This window comes from Ochotona princeps, chromosome 3, assembly GCF_030435755.1.
Source record: "Ochotona princeps isolate mOchPri1 chromosome 3, mOchPri1.hap1, whole genome shotgun sequence".
Taxonomy (NCBI): Eukaryota; Metazoa; Chordata; class Mammalia; order Lagomorpha; family Ochotonidae; genus Ochotona; species Ochotona princeps.
Window position 1 is genome coordinate 14,523,165 of NC_080834.1, and position 17,614 is coordinate 14,540,778.

Here is a 17,614-nt window from a genome sequence, read left to right on the forward strand (position 1 = left end):
GACATAGTTGAGAAGGAAATTGTTTTCATAGTGAGAGGGATGCATTCCTTCTGCTTAGGGTGGAGAGGTTCAAGTACAGAGGAAGGCAGGTGGGGGGCGTATATATTTCAGGTTTGTTTTTCTCCTGATTATGTAGGGGAAGAGGAATTCCACTCCTCACAATGAAACTACATCAGTGCCCGGGGATGGGATACCATCCTTTGATGACGCCCTGATGTGGAGAGCAATGTTCCAAGGGTGCTACTTGAGTGCTTTTGATAGTTTGAGATGTTGTTGATTTCCTTGCTCCAGGTTGAGAAATTATTCCCAACGTCCATTGGCTGGCCAAGTCTGCCTTAGTGCATCCACAGACCCACGGACATGTTTCAAAGCTTGGCCAGAACTGTCCAACCTGTTCTGTTTGCCATCCTCTGATGAGGCAGTTGAGGTCCCCTGCTGGCCCTAGTTGAGCTGGTTGTCATGTCCCCTGAGTGCAGCTGGTCATGCTGTCCAGCATACAGGCATCAATAACTCCAAGATCAGACTACACATCTTGTGATTTTCCCTGTGGGCAGGCCCTGAGTCCAGCAGTCTGGTCAGGGAATACCCCAATAAACCCCTTCTGGAGAGACCTCAGACTTGACTCTTATGTATGACCGCCAGTGCAGGCTCAGGTGTGGTTTGTCACCTGCACCAGCCAACACACATACCGATAGATGCAACTGCCAGGTCAGTTCTACCCCAGCCCCATATCTTATGTGAATTTACGGGTGCTGTGTCCCAGTCTCGCCAGCCTACCACAGACCCACTCCTCAAGCTGCACCCTAGTTGGAGCGACAGCTAATGACCCTCAGTAGGCCCACCCTCACCCGTTGTTTATGCACCTGCCAGTCTCGCCTGGCCTAGTCCATATCCCGTTTGACTCTAGAGCACACCAAATGGGTGCTGTGGCTTAGCTCAGCCCTACTCACCCCTAGACCTGGTGTAAGGAGTTATTCGAATATCCCACCCTGGGCCAGGCACCATTTCCTCTTCCTCACAGATCACGAAATTCATGCTGGTCTAGCCACCCACCAATCAGAGGTAACCCGGCATTCCACCTGAGAATCCCACCCCCAATTTTCCAGCCTCTTCCCCAACCCCGCCCACTCACCAATCATCCCTAGGCATTCACCTGAGGCACCAATCCCGTGGGGCCTGCCCTCAATCCCTCCCAATCCCGCTCCCCACGTCTCGCAGGCCTGCCTGAACATAAGAGGCCCCAGGTGCCTGCATCTCCCTTTTTTTCCCTTTTTTCCCACTGATCTCCGCCACCTTCACCCTGCTCCTGCCCTGCTGGAATAAGCCTCCCAAGATACTTCGTTGCGACTGGTGTTTTCGGCTCACGGTAAAGAACCAGGTTGTGGGAATTAGCTGCGTGTAATAATTTCATAATAATTGGGCCCGGCGGCGTGGCCTAGCGGCTAAAGTCCTCACCTTGAACGCCCCGGGATCCCATATGGGCGCCGGTTGTAATCCCGGCAGCTCCACTTCCCATCCAGCTCCCTGCTTGTGGCCTGGGAAAGCAGTCGAGGACGGCCCAAAGCTTTGGGACCCTGCACCCGTGTGGGAGACCCGGAAGAGGTTCCTGGCTCCTGGCTTTGGATCGGCGTGCACTGGCCGTTGTGGCTCACTTGAGGAGTGAATCATTGGACGGAAGATCTTCCTCTCTGTCTCTCCTCCTCTCTGTATATCTGACTTCGTAATAAAATGAATAAATCTTTAAAAAAATTTCATAATAATATCGTAATAACGTATGAACTAGAACTCTAACCTGTTTTAAATAGCTAACACCTAGTCCTCACAAAATACCAACAAGTGCTGTGCCTTGTCCAGCTTGGCCTACCTCCAGCCCTGGTTTTTTTGTTCACTAATGATGGGAACAGCCAGCAGGGGAGTGCTCACAGTTCCTCTGAAAGGCATGTTCCCAGCCCTGGACCTTGTGCCTGCCAGGGGGTAGTGTGGTACAGCCTGACATGACTTGCACCTGGTACCAGCACTTATCAGCTGGCGCTCGCGTCTACCATGGCTCTTGTGCTCACCAGAGGGTATGGCAGCCTAACCCAGCCTGACCTGCCCCATTGGAAGCAGCAGCTTGGCAAGGGACTCCCCAAAGCTTCCCTACTCGCTTGATCCTGGCCCAGGGTCTTGCATGTGCTAGCAGGTGCTGTGGTTCAGTCTGAGACGGCCAGCCACCAGTCTTGGCCAGAAGATGCAGCCTGGCTCAGCCTGGCCTGCTCCCAGTCCCAGCCCTTGCTGGCAGGTGCACCAGCCGAGTCCAGCCTGGCCCACCTCCAGCCCTCATGTGAAGTGGTGAGTTTTGTGACCCTATTAATGTTTACCAAGAATGTCCGTTCTTTCCCAGAGTGGGTAGCTCCTTGAGAGGCTGTTTCTCTGAGCCTTCATTTGGAACATCATTACTTTGATGGGATTGGTTTATAATGTGAGCTTCTAGGAGTCAGGGCTATCATTCCAGCTCGTGAAAACCCATACTGGAGCCTAAATTCGGCAAATGCAGACTGCATTGTAACGACCAAATATTGGTTGAAAGGCTTTGTAAAGCGGAAGCTAGTCCAGGAGTTATTTACTGCACAATCCTTCTCTGGTTAGCTGCTGACGGATCGTCTGAGTGACACAAAGACAAAACCCCAATGTTTGCCTTTTTTTTTTTAAGATTTATTTATTTTTACTTGAAAGGCTGATATATAGAGAGGAAGAGCTTCCGTCCGATGGTTCACTCCCCAAGTGAGCGCAACGGGCTGGAGCTGAGCCAATCCGAAGCCAGGAGCCTCTTCCGGGTCCCAAGGCTTTGGGCTGTCCTGGACTGCTTGCCCAGGCCATTGGCAGTGAGCTGGAAGGGAAGCAGGGTTGCTGGGATTAGAACCGGCGACCATATGGGATCCTGGCGCGATCCAGGCGAGGACTTTAACCACTACGCTATCGCGCCGGGCCCCGATGTTTGCCTTGTAAATAGACTTCGCAATCAGTCTTCTAGCCCAGCTTCTTTGTGGAAAGAATCACGCTTTGCGGCACTAAGGTGCTGTAAAAGTCTGGAGGGACCTAAGCGATCAAATTTCACACTGATGTCCCTTACCGCGGACCTGCTGAAAGCGCTCCTGCTAGAGTACGTCTGGCAATTTGAGATAAAGCCGCGTTAGCGGCGTCCCTCCAGAGAGTGCTGCGGCGCTGGGGCGGGACGCCTCAGCCCAGGCAGGCGCCCAGGGTTCCAACTCTGCAGCCGGGCCACGTAGGGCCGGGGCGGAGTCCGGCCGCGGGCCCCTCCCCCGGGGGCGGGGTCCGGCCGCGGGCCCCTCCTCCCGGGCGGGGTCAGGCCGGGGCCCCTCTCCGGGGCGGGGCTTGCCTCGGGCCCCGCCTCTCGCCGGCGGGTGGGTTGGCCGCGGCGCGGGGGTTGAGTGCGGCTCTGGCTCCGCCCAGCGGCTGGCCGGGGCGGAAGCGGGAGGCGGGGGCAGCGTGCGCACTGCTGGTCTCTTCCCGCGGCGCCGGGGCCCTCGCTCTGCCACTGCTGTCTGGGCCCGGCTCCTCGGCCCGTGGCGGGCTCTCTTTGGCGGCCAGCCGCTCCTCTGCCCGCGGCATCGACTCCGGGCACCCTCCCGCCCCGTCCCGTTCTCCCGCCGCAGCACCGCCGCCGCGGCCCTAGCCCCGATGGCTCTGTGCAACGGAGACTCCAAGGTCAGTGTAGCGGGGGGGTCCCTGCGTCCCGCGGCTCCCGGCGGCGGCCACGCTCCGGGGGCTCAGGGGGCCCGCTCGCGGCTTCCCGCCCCGTCCTCCCTCGGGTGGCCCCTTGTCCCGGGCAGCGGTGCGTCCGAGAGTCCCCGGTCGGGGCCTGTGGCGTGTTTTCCGCTCAGAAGCGACGGCGCTTTGTTGATTTTTGTCTGTGCGTCGAGGTCCGCGCGTCGGGGAGGGTTCAGCTGCCCGCGGCCACCCGCTGGCCGCCGGGGGGCGCGGGGCGGGCGGGCGTGAGGAGGCGGCTTGCGGACCCCGCTCGGCACCTCCGGGAGGCGAGGGCCTGCGGCAGGGACCCCGGGCCCGCGGAAGCAGGGCTGGCCGTGCGGCGCTGGAGCCGAGCCGGCCCCTCATTTGCCCGCCTGCCCCGGACGAGGCCCGCGGGGCGCCCTCCCACGCGCGCTGGCGGCCCGCGGCTGTCCTCGGCGAGACGCGGGTGGCCGCCTGGCTCGCTCCATTCGCGGCCTGTGGCCCCGGGCCGTCGTTGGGCTCCCCTCTCCCGGTCCCGCCGGGCATGGCTGTGCGCCGGGGGCCCGCCCCGTCCCGCGTGCAGCAGTGTAACCGGAGCATCCGCTCCCTCTCCTCCGGGGTCCCTCGCCTCCGGGGTCCTTCCCCTGCACGCGCGGGGCTTGGGGGTCGGGAGTCCCGGGGTGTTGGGGAAGTGGTCGCTGGAAGTGCTGGGCCGGGCGAGAGGACTGGGCCGGGCTGCGCTTGTTGCCTCCAACTCGCTTTAGTCTATAGACCATGCTCCTCTTCCGTCCCGCTTTTGAACTGGGACCCTACTCCCTTCACTTCCATCTGAAGTTTCGTTGGCACCGAGTTCTTTCAGACTTTGCACAGAATCACTCCATTTTGTCAGCGGGTATCTGTGGTTTCCAATCGTCATTTACCTGAGCAGTATATGTTTTTCTGTACACTGTTTGTGGCCCAGGTTTAGGAAAACAATTTTCATTCGGGTGTGTGATTTTTCCAAACGGTGAGGGAGTGTTCCATGCTGATGGTTACTGTGATGGCTTACTTAGGCAGTTTTAATACTGTCTTGCAAAAGTGGTGCCCACCTTCGTAGATCCTAAATGTGAATGGTTGTTTAAGACATGGTAATTATTTAAAAAGCATTTGTGGAACAAACGAGTCACGATTATAAAGAAGCTGACAGATTGGGGCTAGCGCCGTCATCCCGCCTGGGCGCCGGTTCTGGTCCCAGCTGCTGCACTTCCGAGCCAGCCTCACAGGGTGCTCAAGTCTGTGGGCCCTGCACCCACGTGGGAGACCCGGAAGCAGCTCCTGACAACCCTGGGGCCCAGCTCTGGCTGTTGCAGCAGTTTGGGGAGTGAACTAGAGACTAAAAATATGTGTCTATAAAAATCTGCCTTTCAAATGATAATTAAAAACAGTATCTTACAGAAAAAAGAAGCCGGTCGGCTTAGTTTGAGGCACCTTTGGTGCTCAGGCCAGCTGCAGGTCTTTGTGATAAAGCTGAAGGAAAGGTAACCAGCTGCTGTGGCCTGTGTGTGTTTCCTCTGTATTGGCTGAATTGCAGATTTTTTTTTTCCTATCCTTAATTTCTACTCTTGCAACTCATCGGAAAATTTTCATCACCGTGCTTGTAGATTAATACCAGCTCTGATACAGGAAGGACTCAGGCATAATTTACAGGCTTTGAAAAATACACAGTGTGTTTGAGACAAGTGCATTCCACAAAGTCAAGTGAGAACTTCAAGATCAGTGTCCAACTTATTTTTTAACTGTCTCAAGAGTATACAACTTTCCCCTCTCAGCCCCGTTATCCTTTTTTCCCTTCTTCACTTGGAACTTTATTTTGTTACTTTTAAAATTTTTATTTGAAAGACAGATAAATAAGCAGAGACTCCCTCTCCCCAACTCCCCCAGAAATCAGCCCTAGCTCTGGCTGGAAATTGGGCTGGGCTGGGCTGAATGAAGCTAGATCTGGGTACTCAGTAGCAGGTGCCCAGCTCCTGCAGCCATCCCCTGCTGCCTCCCACAGTTCCATAAGAAAGCTGGGGCTGGAAACACCTGGACTTGGAGCTTAAAGAGGATAGTCATCAGGACATATATTTTAAATCTTGCGTAAGATTTATTTATTTTGAAAGTGGTAACAGAGAAAGGGACAATGAGATCTAACATCCTCTGGGTCACTGCCCAAATGGCCGCAGCAGCTAGGGCCGGACCCGGCGGGCCAGAGGCAGGGGCCCAGACCTCCAGCAGGGTCTCTCCACGGGTATCCAGCCTGCCCTGCTTCTTGTCTAGTTCCTCACTCTAAGGCACCTGAAGAGGCAGGGGAAGATAACCCAGGCATCTGGACCCCTGCTGTCCCTGTGGGAGCTGGGGAGGAAGTGCCTGTGTGTCTGTCATACTGCCTTTCAAAAACAGTTTTGTTAAAAATTTGTTTTTAAGAGATGCCTCACTTAAAGTGTCAGACTTTGGGTTGAAGTAAGGTATGATAACCTGTCTCATCACCTTTACTGAGATGTTATGACATTTTGGATTAATTTATAAATATTCACTACTGACTGCATATGATAAAATCTTCAGTAGTACCTGATGTTAATGTTACACTTGCAGTTTAAAAACATTCTAAAAATTTGTTTTGTTTATTTGAAAGGCAGAGTTAGAGAGAAGGAGAGCTAGAGAAACCTTCCATCTTGTGGTTCACTCCCCAAAGGGCCCCAACAGCTAGAGATGGGATGCTTTGAAGCCAGGAGCTAGGAATTCGATCCAGGCCAAGCACCTGAGCCATCTTCTGCTTTCCCAGGCCATTAGCAGGGAACTGCATGCGAAGTGGAGCAGCTGGCACTGGAGCCAGTACCCATATGGTATATTGGCGCTGCAGGTGGAGGCCTAACTGCCTGTGCCACAGCATTGGCCCAAGAGTTTTTGAATTTTTGCTTGAGATGTAGAGGATGGGGGGAAGCGAAGAGGGAGAGCCTGTGCTGCCTGTCACCCGCCTTCCTTCCTCTAGTGCCTGCAGTGGCCGGTGTTGGAGCCAGGGCTTGGCATCTCCAGCTGGTCTCCCATGTGGGTGGCAGGAATCAGTCGCCTGAGCCATCATAGCGTCCTTCCAGAGCCTGATTGACAAGCAGCTACTTTTGGAAGAAACAGCCAAGAATTGACCCTGGGCAGTGCAGTGTGGACATAGGCCTGTTCCCCTAATGTTAATTTTAAATTTGGAATTTGGAAATTTGAAAGTTTGAGATGGATACAGGTATGACATGGAATTTTTTTAAAAATCAGGAATACATTGAGAATTAAACATCTGTCTATATTACTGTGTGTGAGAATCTAATACATTTGTTTCAGCAATCAGAAGGATTTTTTGTGTGTGTGTCTAGAATGGAAGAGCTGCAGCAGGAAAAGCAAGCGGCGTTGTGTGTTCTCAGACCTGAAAGATTTTGAGGTTCTTCTAGGGACCACAGATGACACTGGTTTTAAGAAAATATTATTCAAGAATTAAAAAATATATGTATATTGACTTGTCCAAGTGGTTTTGAGAACTTTTTTTGAACAAAGCACAGTCTATTCATAGGACAGAGAATGAAGATGTGTGAACTTAGTTCACAGATCAACTTCTCAATGCTGTGTGTGTATTTAATTCATTGATTTATTTGAGAAGCAGAGTTAGGAGGAGAAACAGAAATTGATCTTTTATCTGCTGGTTCATGCCCCAGATAGCCACATGACCAAGGCTGGGCCAGACTGAATGAAGCTGAGCACTTCCTCCTGGTCTCCCATGTGAGTGCAGGAAACTGTGCCTTTGAGCCATCTGTTGCTGCTTCTCCAGGCTCTGGAGGAGGGAGGTGGATCCGAAGTGGAACAGCTGGGACTCTTAACTGGTGTCCATGGTGCAGATGGCTAATGCAAGCCATCTCTCCCACCCCATTAATACCACTAATGCAAGCCCTCTCTCCCACCCCCTCCTTTTTATAAGATCCACTATTTGGAAGGCAGATTTACATAGAGTAGGAGAGACAGAGAGATCTTCCATCTGCTGATTCCCTCATTGGCTGCAGTAGCTGAAACTGAGCTGGTCCGAAACCAGGACCTAGGAGCTCCCACGTGTGTGCATGGTCCCATGGACTTGGGCCATCCTTCCAGATCGTAATCAGGAAGTTGGATCAGAAGTTGAGCAGCTAGGACATGAACCATTACCCACACGGGATACTGACACTGCAAGGCAGGGGACTAGCCTGTTGAGCCACTGTGCTGCCAAACACCCTTCTCCCATATCTGTGTTTTTAGATAAATAATTTAAGAAATTATAATCCAAAAGATGTTGTTTTAAGTAATTCTTTGCCATCTAGAAGACAAAACTTAAGCTTTGTTTTCATTCATTTTCCTAAACTAAACTGTGTAGATGCCCAAAATGAATGAAGACTTGCCACCGCCCAGCAGCGACAGTAAAATGACGAGGCATACTCTGAGGGTCTGGGAAGAGCCGGAACCGCAACCAGACCCTTTACTGCCAAAAGCAGCTGCGTTTAAACCCTTCCCTCTGCTGCCCCTGTCCTCGTTGTGCTTAGCTTTCCTCCCCACTTTTCCAGCCCTTTCTCTGCTTTCCCTGTCCGTCTTCTGCCCTATTCTTCTCATTCCAGCCCTCATTCTCCTCCCCGTTTTTCTCGTCACAGTAGTCGTCATCGTCATCCGTCCGTCGACCGTCCATCCCCTGCTAGCTTTTTCTGGCTACTTTTATATCGTTCTCTACCAATCACTTCTCCCTGTGGGTCCACTTGGCACTACGTGATAGGCCAGTAGCAATGACATAATCGCAGCGAGGTCATTAGCCTATCCCTGTGACTTCCTGTTTACCTGCAGGGGAGACCAACTCTGCCTCCTGGCCCTGGGCCAGCCGCCATCTTGCAACAGCCCCTACCAATCCCAGGAGTGGCTTTAGCACCCCGCTCCCCACAAGGACTTCAGAGTTAATATATTTTAAAAGATTTATTACTTTATTTGAAGGGCAAAAGGAGGAAGCAGGAAGAGAGGTTGATTGATTGCAGTGACTGGTTCACTCCCCATATGGCCACAGTAGCCAGGGCTGGGCCAGGCCAGCCCAGCCCAGCCCAGAGCCAGGAACTCCATCTTTGCCTCATTTATTGGTGGAATAAGACAGTAAAAGCGCATACACAATCATGTGTTTTCTTTTTCCATGCTAATTGCGAATTAGAGATATTTCTGTGTTCCAGAATCATGGCAGTAAAATAAAACCAAACCAAAACAGCTTTGCCATGGTAATAATAGCATGATAGCTGAATTTCTTGTGGGTGGATCCTGACCATGGCTTTCGATTCATAGTTTGAGGACAAAGGGAATGCTTTAGGTAGGTAAATCCTTCCATTCCTTAATGCCATCCATTATAATAGAATAAGGAATTTGGTATAAAGGATGTAAAGGAACTGGATATAAAAAGTGACCATATACCCTTCCTAAATTGTGGTACTTTCACTACTTAGTTTTCAGACTCTTCCCAAATTTAAAGTGAAAACTACCTGCAACCCACATGGCACTACTCAAAGCCATGGCAGAAGATGGAAGTCTGAAAAGAAAGTCTAACAGACCATTCTGTCTTTAATGAAATTATTCATAATGATGCTTAAAAAAATCAAAGAATCTGAGGTGAGTGTTAGGCCAGATAGGATTACAGAACAACAGATCTGAATGAGGACAGAAAAATGGGGCCAGGGAGGGTCACTCCAGTTAGCACATTCTGCATTTGAACAGGATTTCTATGGTAATGCAAATCTGTAATTTGGCCAAAATTGCTAATTTGCATACATTAGAAATCCTTTCCCTGAGTTAATTATACTAATAAGTTACTAAATTCTTCACCTGAGTGTTGCTAACTTGCCTTTCTTTTTCTTAAATTGGCAGTATTGAAAGACCAAAGATAAATCTATAACATTGGCAAAGGATGTTTCCCAAACCTTGCCCATTGTTAAATGATGTTGTCTGTTACTTACTCCTGTTTTTTTTTCCATAATAATTTCAAGATTTATTTATTTGAAAGGCAGAGTTTAGAGACCTTTCATCTGTTGGTTCACACAATGACTGGAGATGGACTGGTCTAAAGCCAGTAACCAGGAGCTTCTTCCTGGTCTCACGTAGATGCTGAAGCCTGAGCTCTTGGACCGTCCAGTTGGTCCATCGGGGGAGCAGTCGTTGCCCTTGGGGATGCTGGTGCTGCAGGCGGGCAACTTTACATACCACCCCGCAGCGTCTACCTCTGCATGCGCTTGTCACTGGAAAAACTGAAGCCTTTTCCAAAACTCAAGATATTTGTGTAAATGTAAATCACTTGGACTTCAGTAATTTGGGGAGATGGTCTCAGTATTCTTCTAGGTCACATTATGGGTATAAATCTACCAGTCTTGATTCCTAAGATCCTTTTTGGCCAAATTTTAGGTAAACAAAAATATTTGTAAATAAATTGTTTTCATGTTATTGATAATGCTGGGACTTTCCATGCTGTAATTATTATTATTATTATTATTTTTTTCGGTGTTGGGAAAGTTAAATTAGTCAGTGCACCTATCTACCAGCCAAGTTCTGTCATTCCTTTTTCTAACTAGGTAATTATTTTGGAAAGCAGAGTTTGAGAGCAAGGGAAAGATTGAGGTGCAATGGTTACTTCCCTGTTGGCTACAGTGGCCAGGCTGTGGCAGACCAAAGCCAGGAACCTCGAGCTGCTTCTGGGTCTCCCAATTGAGAAGGAATCCTGAGATGGAAAAAGGCGCTTTCAATGAAGAAGAGAGTGTGGTAGGCATCTAACATAACGGGCTTCCAGAATGGGCTGGACGGGCGATCTGATGACAGCCCCAGCAAGTTGTATTCCTGCTGAGGGCCACAGGAGGACAGGATTGTGAAGGTTTGACTCAGCAGGTGGAAGCCAGTGTTAGAGAACCCTTCCTGTGTGCTCTCCGGAGTAAGCCTTTCAAGCATCTCGCAGGTCTCACACAGTCGGCCAGGCTTGTGGTAGTACTTCAGCTCTGTGCCCAGAGAGCGGTGCCACTCGTCCTAGAGTGGAGGAGTGAGTTTCAGAATTCCGTGTGGCTTGCTGTCACACAACTCCTCCTTTGTAATACTGCGCAGAGACAAGTTATTTTTCTCTTATATACTTACATATTTGAATCTGTTGGGGATGCTGTAATATCCTCAACTATGAGGCTTGTCCTTAAAATGTTGGAAGCTGAGGGCCCTGCGTGATGGCTCAGTGGCTAAATCCTTACCTTCCATGTGCTCAGATTCCGTATGGGCACCGGTTCATGTTTCAGCTGCTCCACTTCCATGCAGCTCCCTGTTTGTGGCCTGGGAAAGCAGACAAGGACGACACAAAGCCTTGGGACCCTGCACCTGCAAGAGAGACCCAGGAAAGGCTCCTGGCTTCGGATTGGCTCAGCTCCTGCCATTCCGCAATGCCATTCCTGCCACTTGATGGAAGATCTTTGTCTCCTTCCCTCTGGACTTGGTGCCGTAGCCTAGCGGCTGAAGTCCTCGCCTTGCACACGCCGGAATCCCTTATGGGTGCCGGTTCTGATCCCGGCAGCCCTGCTTCCCATCCAGCTCCCTGCCTGTGGCCTGGGAAGGCAATTGAGGACAGCTCGAAGCTGTGGGACCCTGCACCTGCATGAGAGACCCTAAAGAAGCTTCAGGCTCCTGGCTTCGGATCAGTTCAGCTCTGGCCACTGTGGTCACTTGGGGAATGAATCAGCGGATGGAAAATCTTCCTCTGTCTCTCCTCTTCTCTGTATATCTGACTTTGTAATAAAAATAATAAAATAAATCTAAAAATAATAGTATTTTGTGACTTAGTATGATGCTTTAAAGATTCTTCCATTGTATAGCCTGCATAAATTTATTCCTTTTTTTCACTAAATAATACTCAGTTGCATGGTACCACTTTTTATTTATGTGTTCATTATTGATGAACGTTGGCTTGCTTCTGCTCTTAGTGTATTATGAATGATGTTGCTATGAACATTTCTGTGTGAATTTTGTGTGTTATGGATAATACTGCTGTGAGCATTTCTATGTAAATTTTTGTCTAGATGTAAGTTGTCATTTCCTTGAGTGTATACCCAGGAGTGGGATTGTTGAGTCAAACTGTAATTTTCATGCTTTGGTGAACTACTGGTTTATGCTGAGTTTATGTGGAGTGTATTAGAGACCTTCAGAGAAAACAAAAAAAGAGGTTTAGAGAAAAACACAGTTACAAACATGAAGGAAGTCTTATGCAAGTTCACAGAAAATGTAGATTATGAGAAAACACTGCCTTTTTTTTAATCAGAAGAAATCAATACTAACTTGTTACAACATGTCTGGGTAGTATCTAGTTCTAGGCTTTCAGAACTTAAAGGCATCGGTTTGAAAACAGGCCCTGTCAGAACAACATGAAAACGATCTGTGGAAAGTTTGCAGGGATAGAATACCCCAAAGACACCCGTTTTGAGAAGGCGTACAGCTGTCTTGATGGTGAAACCCTCAGAAGCAAACCATCCGTGTAAAGGTAACCTTGTTTTTCCCTACTTGAAGATGACTTAACAGCCAACAGTGGAAATATTAGCCAACACCATAGACATCCTAACTGGATCAGCTTACACAATGCTAAAAAATTCAAGTTGAGCAAACTTTCTCCTCTGATCTACCAAAGCTTTGAATGGAAAATTTCAGAAGTGGATCGAGATCCTGAAATACTTCTTGGAAGAATTTTCAAGGGAGATGAAGGGTGACCTTGCTACTCTCATCTCGGTCAGCACAGCCAGAGCAGTGGCTGGCAAGGAGGTGGCCGGCAGAGTCCGAGGAAGGCCAAAGCAGACGAGAGCAAAGGTCACAGTCACCATTTTGGGGAATGCCTGAGGTGTTTTGCTTGTTGGCTTTCTGGAGGGCCAAAGAATGTTACCTGTGTATTAGGAATGTTTCCAGAAAGTTAGCCAAACAAAAAACTGGGCAGTCCTCTACCGTGATGATAGGAAAAGGTTCTGCTCATTCCTCAGCCAGTGGATGAGTTTGAATGGGAACCCGTTAGGTATGCCTGCCGCCAGTTCTCATTTGGCTTCTCCTTAAAGGTGCCCATTTTCTCTAGTGATTAATGTAACAACTGTATTGCCATCATTAAGTGTCCAGGACTCTGAGTTCTTAGGAGGGAGACTTAATGACATATTGTAGCTTACCAAAGTGTTTTGAAGCTGATGGAATTTATGTTTAGAAATAAAATTTTATATTTTGTATTTGTATTTTATCCATGAACTTTTAAAAAACCCATCATATGCTTAGGTACCTTTAGTCACGCACACCGGAGAGAATTTATTTGTTGGGAAAGTTGGTTCACATGATTGTGGGGACTTGGCCACCACTGCCATCTGTCGGCCTGGCTGGAGGCCAGAACTGCTCAACTCCCCCAGGCTCCACTGTTCATCTGGGAGTTGGAACCTTGATGGTTCTGAGCTAAAGAAAACCTTGCTTTAAACATAAAGCTAACTACCTTGGCTGTTTCATTAATAAAGTAGTCTAGCTAATACTTCAGAACAGTTTTGAGTAACTGGCACTAAGTGTGATGTTCCCTGGGTTTTCTTTGTGTGCTCTTTTTTTTTTTTTTAAAGATTTATTCATTTTATTACAGCCAGATATACACAGAGGAGAGACAGAGAGGAAGATCTTCCATCTGATGTTTCACTCCCCAAGTGAGCCGCAACGGGCCAATGCGCGCCAATCCGAAGCCGGGAACCAGGAACCTCCTCCAGGTCTCCCATGCAGGTGCAGGGTCCCAAAGCATTGGGCCGTCCTCGACTGCTTTCCCAAGCCACAAGCAGGGAGCTGGATGGGAAGTGAAACTGCCGGGATTAGAACCAGCACCCATATGGGATCCCGGGGCGTTGAAAGCGAGGACTTTAGCTGCTAGGCCATTGTGCCGGGCCCTCTGTGTGTGCTCTTTGATGAAGTTCCTCTCTAGGCCTAGCTTATGGGCTGCTTCTATTATGGAAGAGTGTTGAGTCATCAATTGCTTTTTCTTACTTATTCAAATGATCATGTGGGCTTTTGTTCTTTATTCTGTTACCAGATAAATTGCTTTTTCACTGTGAAACTAACCTCGCATTTCCTAAAATAAATCTCACTTGGGTATGGGATGTAATATTTTCTTATAAATTTATTTATTTTTACTTGAAAGTCAGATTTTTTTTTTAAAGATTTATTTTTATTACAAAGTCAGATATACAGAGAGGAGGAGAGACAGAGAGGAAGATCTTCCATCCGATGTTTCACTCCCCAAGTGAGCCGCAACGGGCCGGTGTGCGCCGATCCGAAGCCGGGAACTTGGAACCTCTTCCAGGTCTCCCACACGGGTGCAGGGTCCCAAGGCTTTGGGCCGTCCTTGACTGCTTTCCCAGGCCACAAGCAGGGAGCTGGATGGGAAGTGGAGCTGCCGGGATTAGAACCGGCGCCCATATGGAATCCCGGCGCGTTCAAGGTGAGGACTTTAGCCGCTAGGCCACGCCGCCGGGCCCTGAAAGTCAGATTTTCAGATAGAAGGATAGAGAAAGAGAATCTTCCATCCATTGATGTACTCCCCAATTAGCCGCAACAGCCAAAGCTGAGCCAGTCTGAAGTCAGGGGCCAGGAGCTTCTTTTGGGTCTCCTATGTGGATGCAGGGACTCAAGAATTAGCCAGTTGAGTCATCATGCTGGCCCCATTTCCTTCATCTTACCAGATCTTTTGAATGAAAGTTTTTCAGATAATAACCAGAATTCATTTGTCCTTCTCTGTATTAAGTGTCTTGCTGATAAAATGTTAAGGAATTAAATAAGAGATCAAACTTTTCCACTCACAACGGTAGGAATAATAACATCCAAAAGACATCCATTGTGCTTTCCTAGGTGTCTAACTCAGTTGTTGATAGAATGCATGAAGAAATGGCGTATTTGAGTTGTTTGAACCTGTGGTATGTCTGCTTCAGATGACTTAGCTGAGCTGGCCTGTGTTCTTTCCCCTAAACCTTAGGGCATCTTTCTGCTTTAGGAGTCCTTCCTGCAGGGCAGCAGTGTGGTGCAGTGTCTAGAGCTGCAGCTGGCAGTGCTACCATCCCATGTGAGGACTGTTTGAAGCCTGGAGCTCAGGCTGCTCTACTTTGGATCCAGCTCCCAGCTGGTAATCCTGGGAAAGCAGCATCAGAAAGCCCAGGGACTTAGGCCTCTACCTGCCAATGCAAGATTCAGATGGAATTCTTGGTTTTGACCAGGCCCAGTCCTGGATGTTGCAGCCATTTGGGGAGTGAACCAGCAGATCAAAGATCACTTTGGCTCCTCCTCCCTGCCTGCCTTCCTCTCTCCCTCCCTCCCTCTCTTTCTCGCTGCAACTCTGCCTTTAAGATAACTGAATGAATTAAAGAAAAAAGGATTGATTCTTAAGAGCCATTATGGGAATCTCCTTTTCTTAAGTGCTTTTTCTCAAGCTGCTGGTAACTTAATATGGTTTACCATGTGTCACTTGGTTAATCTTTTAAGATTTTATTAGTTTATGGAGAGGAGAGACAGAGAGGAAGATCTTCGGTCCAATGATTCATTCCCCAAGGGGCCACAATGGCCAGTATCGAACCGATCCAGAGACACTAACCCAGAGCCTCTTCCAGGTCTCCCACGCTGGTGCAGGGTCCCAAGGCTTTGGGCTGTCCTCGACTGCCTCCCCAGGCCACATGTAGGGAGCTGGATGGTAAATGGGGCTGCTGGGATTAGAAATAGTGCCCATGTGGGATTCCAGCACATGCAAGGCAAGGACTTTAGCCACTAAGCTACTGCACTGGGTGCAAGTGTATTGATTTAAAAGATTCCCCCTCCACAACTTTTTAAAAGATTTTTCAGAGAGGACCAGACACCACTCCAGAAACATGGAATATTTAAAAAATATCTTGGGCTAAAGAGCAGGCTCGGCCCAGACTTCCCAGGTCTAGGAGAATACTTCTGGATTTTGCTCACTTTTATTCTAAGATGAAGTCACGGTAGGGCTTTAAGTAGAGGGAACATTTGAGTTAGGCATTTTTCTTTTAAGCACACTGATGTTGTATCCAAGTGATCAGACACAGTATCATGGATGGTGAAATAAAGTGACATTGTGTTACAACAGAATGGCATGTACAATTAAGAACCAAAAAATCTTAGCTGTGGGTGTTACAGGGTGCTAGAGAGATCACACCAGACAAGTCTAGAACATATTGAGGAGTCTTTATTAACCAAGCTTGGTGATGACATGGCCCAGTGGAAGTTAGCAAATGACAAGTCCATGTGGCAACCCAGTCTGAATTGAAACCCTAAGAGTAACAAATGGCCATTGCAGTGAAACCTCTCCATTAAACTGAAGAGCTGTGTCCCAGCTTCCCCAGCAGTGTGTTATCCAAAGAGTTGTACAGCGAACAACTTGGACACACTTACACCTTTTCCTGGCTCCTCGTCCTCATTCTGTTACTGCTAGGCCTCACCTCTCCTGGAACTCTTGAAAGTCCACAAGTTAAAAATAAAAGTGTCTTAGCATTAACATCTTTACTGTCTTACCCAAACAGTGAGCAGAGGGTGAGGAATAAAGACATACAGGACATGCTCTGGGGCTACCTGTGCTCAGAATCTGTCGGCAGGAAGCCAGAGAGCAAGTAGGTACCGGGGAGGTCAGCCAGAGAGCAGCGGAAGCAGTGGACCAAGAGAGCAAGCCCCTCCCTATCATGGGGGTGTTGGAGAGAAGTGGCTACACAACAGTGCAGTACCAGCCCCTGGCGGGTTCCAGGTGATGATAGGTGGGCAGCACAGGTGGGCACAAAGGATTATGTGGGTGGGGAAGGTGTGGCTTCCAGGCTCGTGATTCTGAACTAGCTGCCTACCCCACAACAATGGGGCATTCCATAAAAAGCTGGTAAGAACTTTTAAAATTGTCAGTGTCCTAAAAAATCAGAAAGGTAGGTGAGGAGCAAACTGTTGTGACCAAAGGAGACAATGACCCGACTGCGTATACAGTGAGTGTGGACAGCATTCTGGGATTGACTTAGTGTGTGCAGTCACCATCAGTGCTCAATGTCTTGGCTGTGATAACAGTGGTGTAGTCATGCCGGAGAAGGACGTTTGTAGAAGATGTGTAGTGAAAAGTTGTTTTGAGCAGGAATATAATGTAAACGTTTACAGTAGTTCAGGTAAAAAAGTGTATTAAAAAGTGTATTAAAAAGGTGAAACATGTTATTGTTGAATATAGATGAAAAGGGGTATTCATTGTACCATACCTCACCTATTTTTTCTTACACATTTATTTTTATTGGAACAGTGAGAAGGAGAGACAGAACTTCCAAATGGCCGCTAGGACAGAAGTTGAGCTTCACTGAAGCCAGGAACCTCTTCCAGGTCTCCCTCATGGGTGCAGCGTTCCAAGGCTTTGGGCCAACCTCGACTGCTTTCCAGGGCCACAAGCAGGGAGCTGGATGGGAAGTGGAGCAGCTGGGATAAAAACCAGTGCCCGTATGGGATCCTGTTGCATGCAGGGCGAGGACTTCGCTGCAAGGCTACTGCGTGGGGCCCTTCACTCTTCTTTCTTTTGTACATTATCGACTTCCATGTCTTACTCCAGGTTTCAGTGATGTGAATTATTTTCCTGTGTTTTCATCCTTTGCCTATATGGTTGTTTAATCACAACTACTTTCTGTTGTTAAGTTTCTCTAGTTGGGTATCTAAACGCTATCAAACCCATTGCCAGTCCTATACCTCGTATTTGCAATGGATTTGAATTTTCCTTCCAGCACGACCACTTTTCAATTCTTTGCTTCATTTTCATCTCTGTTGGCTTGGCTTGTCTTCTCAATGAGCTAAATATCTG

The 17,614-nt window shown here is 48.7% G+C and overlaps 1 protein-coding gene across 2 annotated transcripts in view; it reads left to right on the forward strand.

The window, feature by feature from the left end:
* Positions 1-17,614, forward strand: part of GMPS (guanine monophosphate synthase) — a 79,139-nt gene that overhangs the window by 17,983 nt on the left and 43,542 nt on the right. Inside the window, exon 1 of one of the 2 annotated variants that reach the window (XM_058661471.1) lies at positions 3,448-3,708. The exons of the other annotated variant lie outside the window; for it this stretch is intronic. Coding sequence (XP_058517454.1) covers positions 3,682-3,708 — 27 coding nt within the window. The 5' untranslated portion in view covers positions 3,448-3,681. Of the gene's footprint in view, positions 1-3,447; positions 3,709-17,614 lie in introns of those variants that run through there. 2 annotated transcript variants of the gene reach the window in all.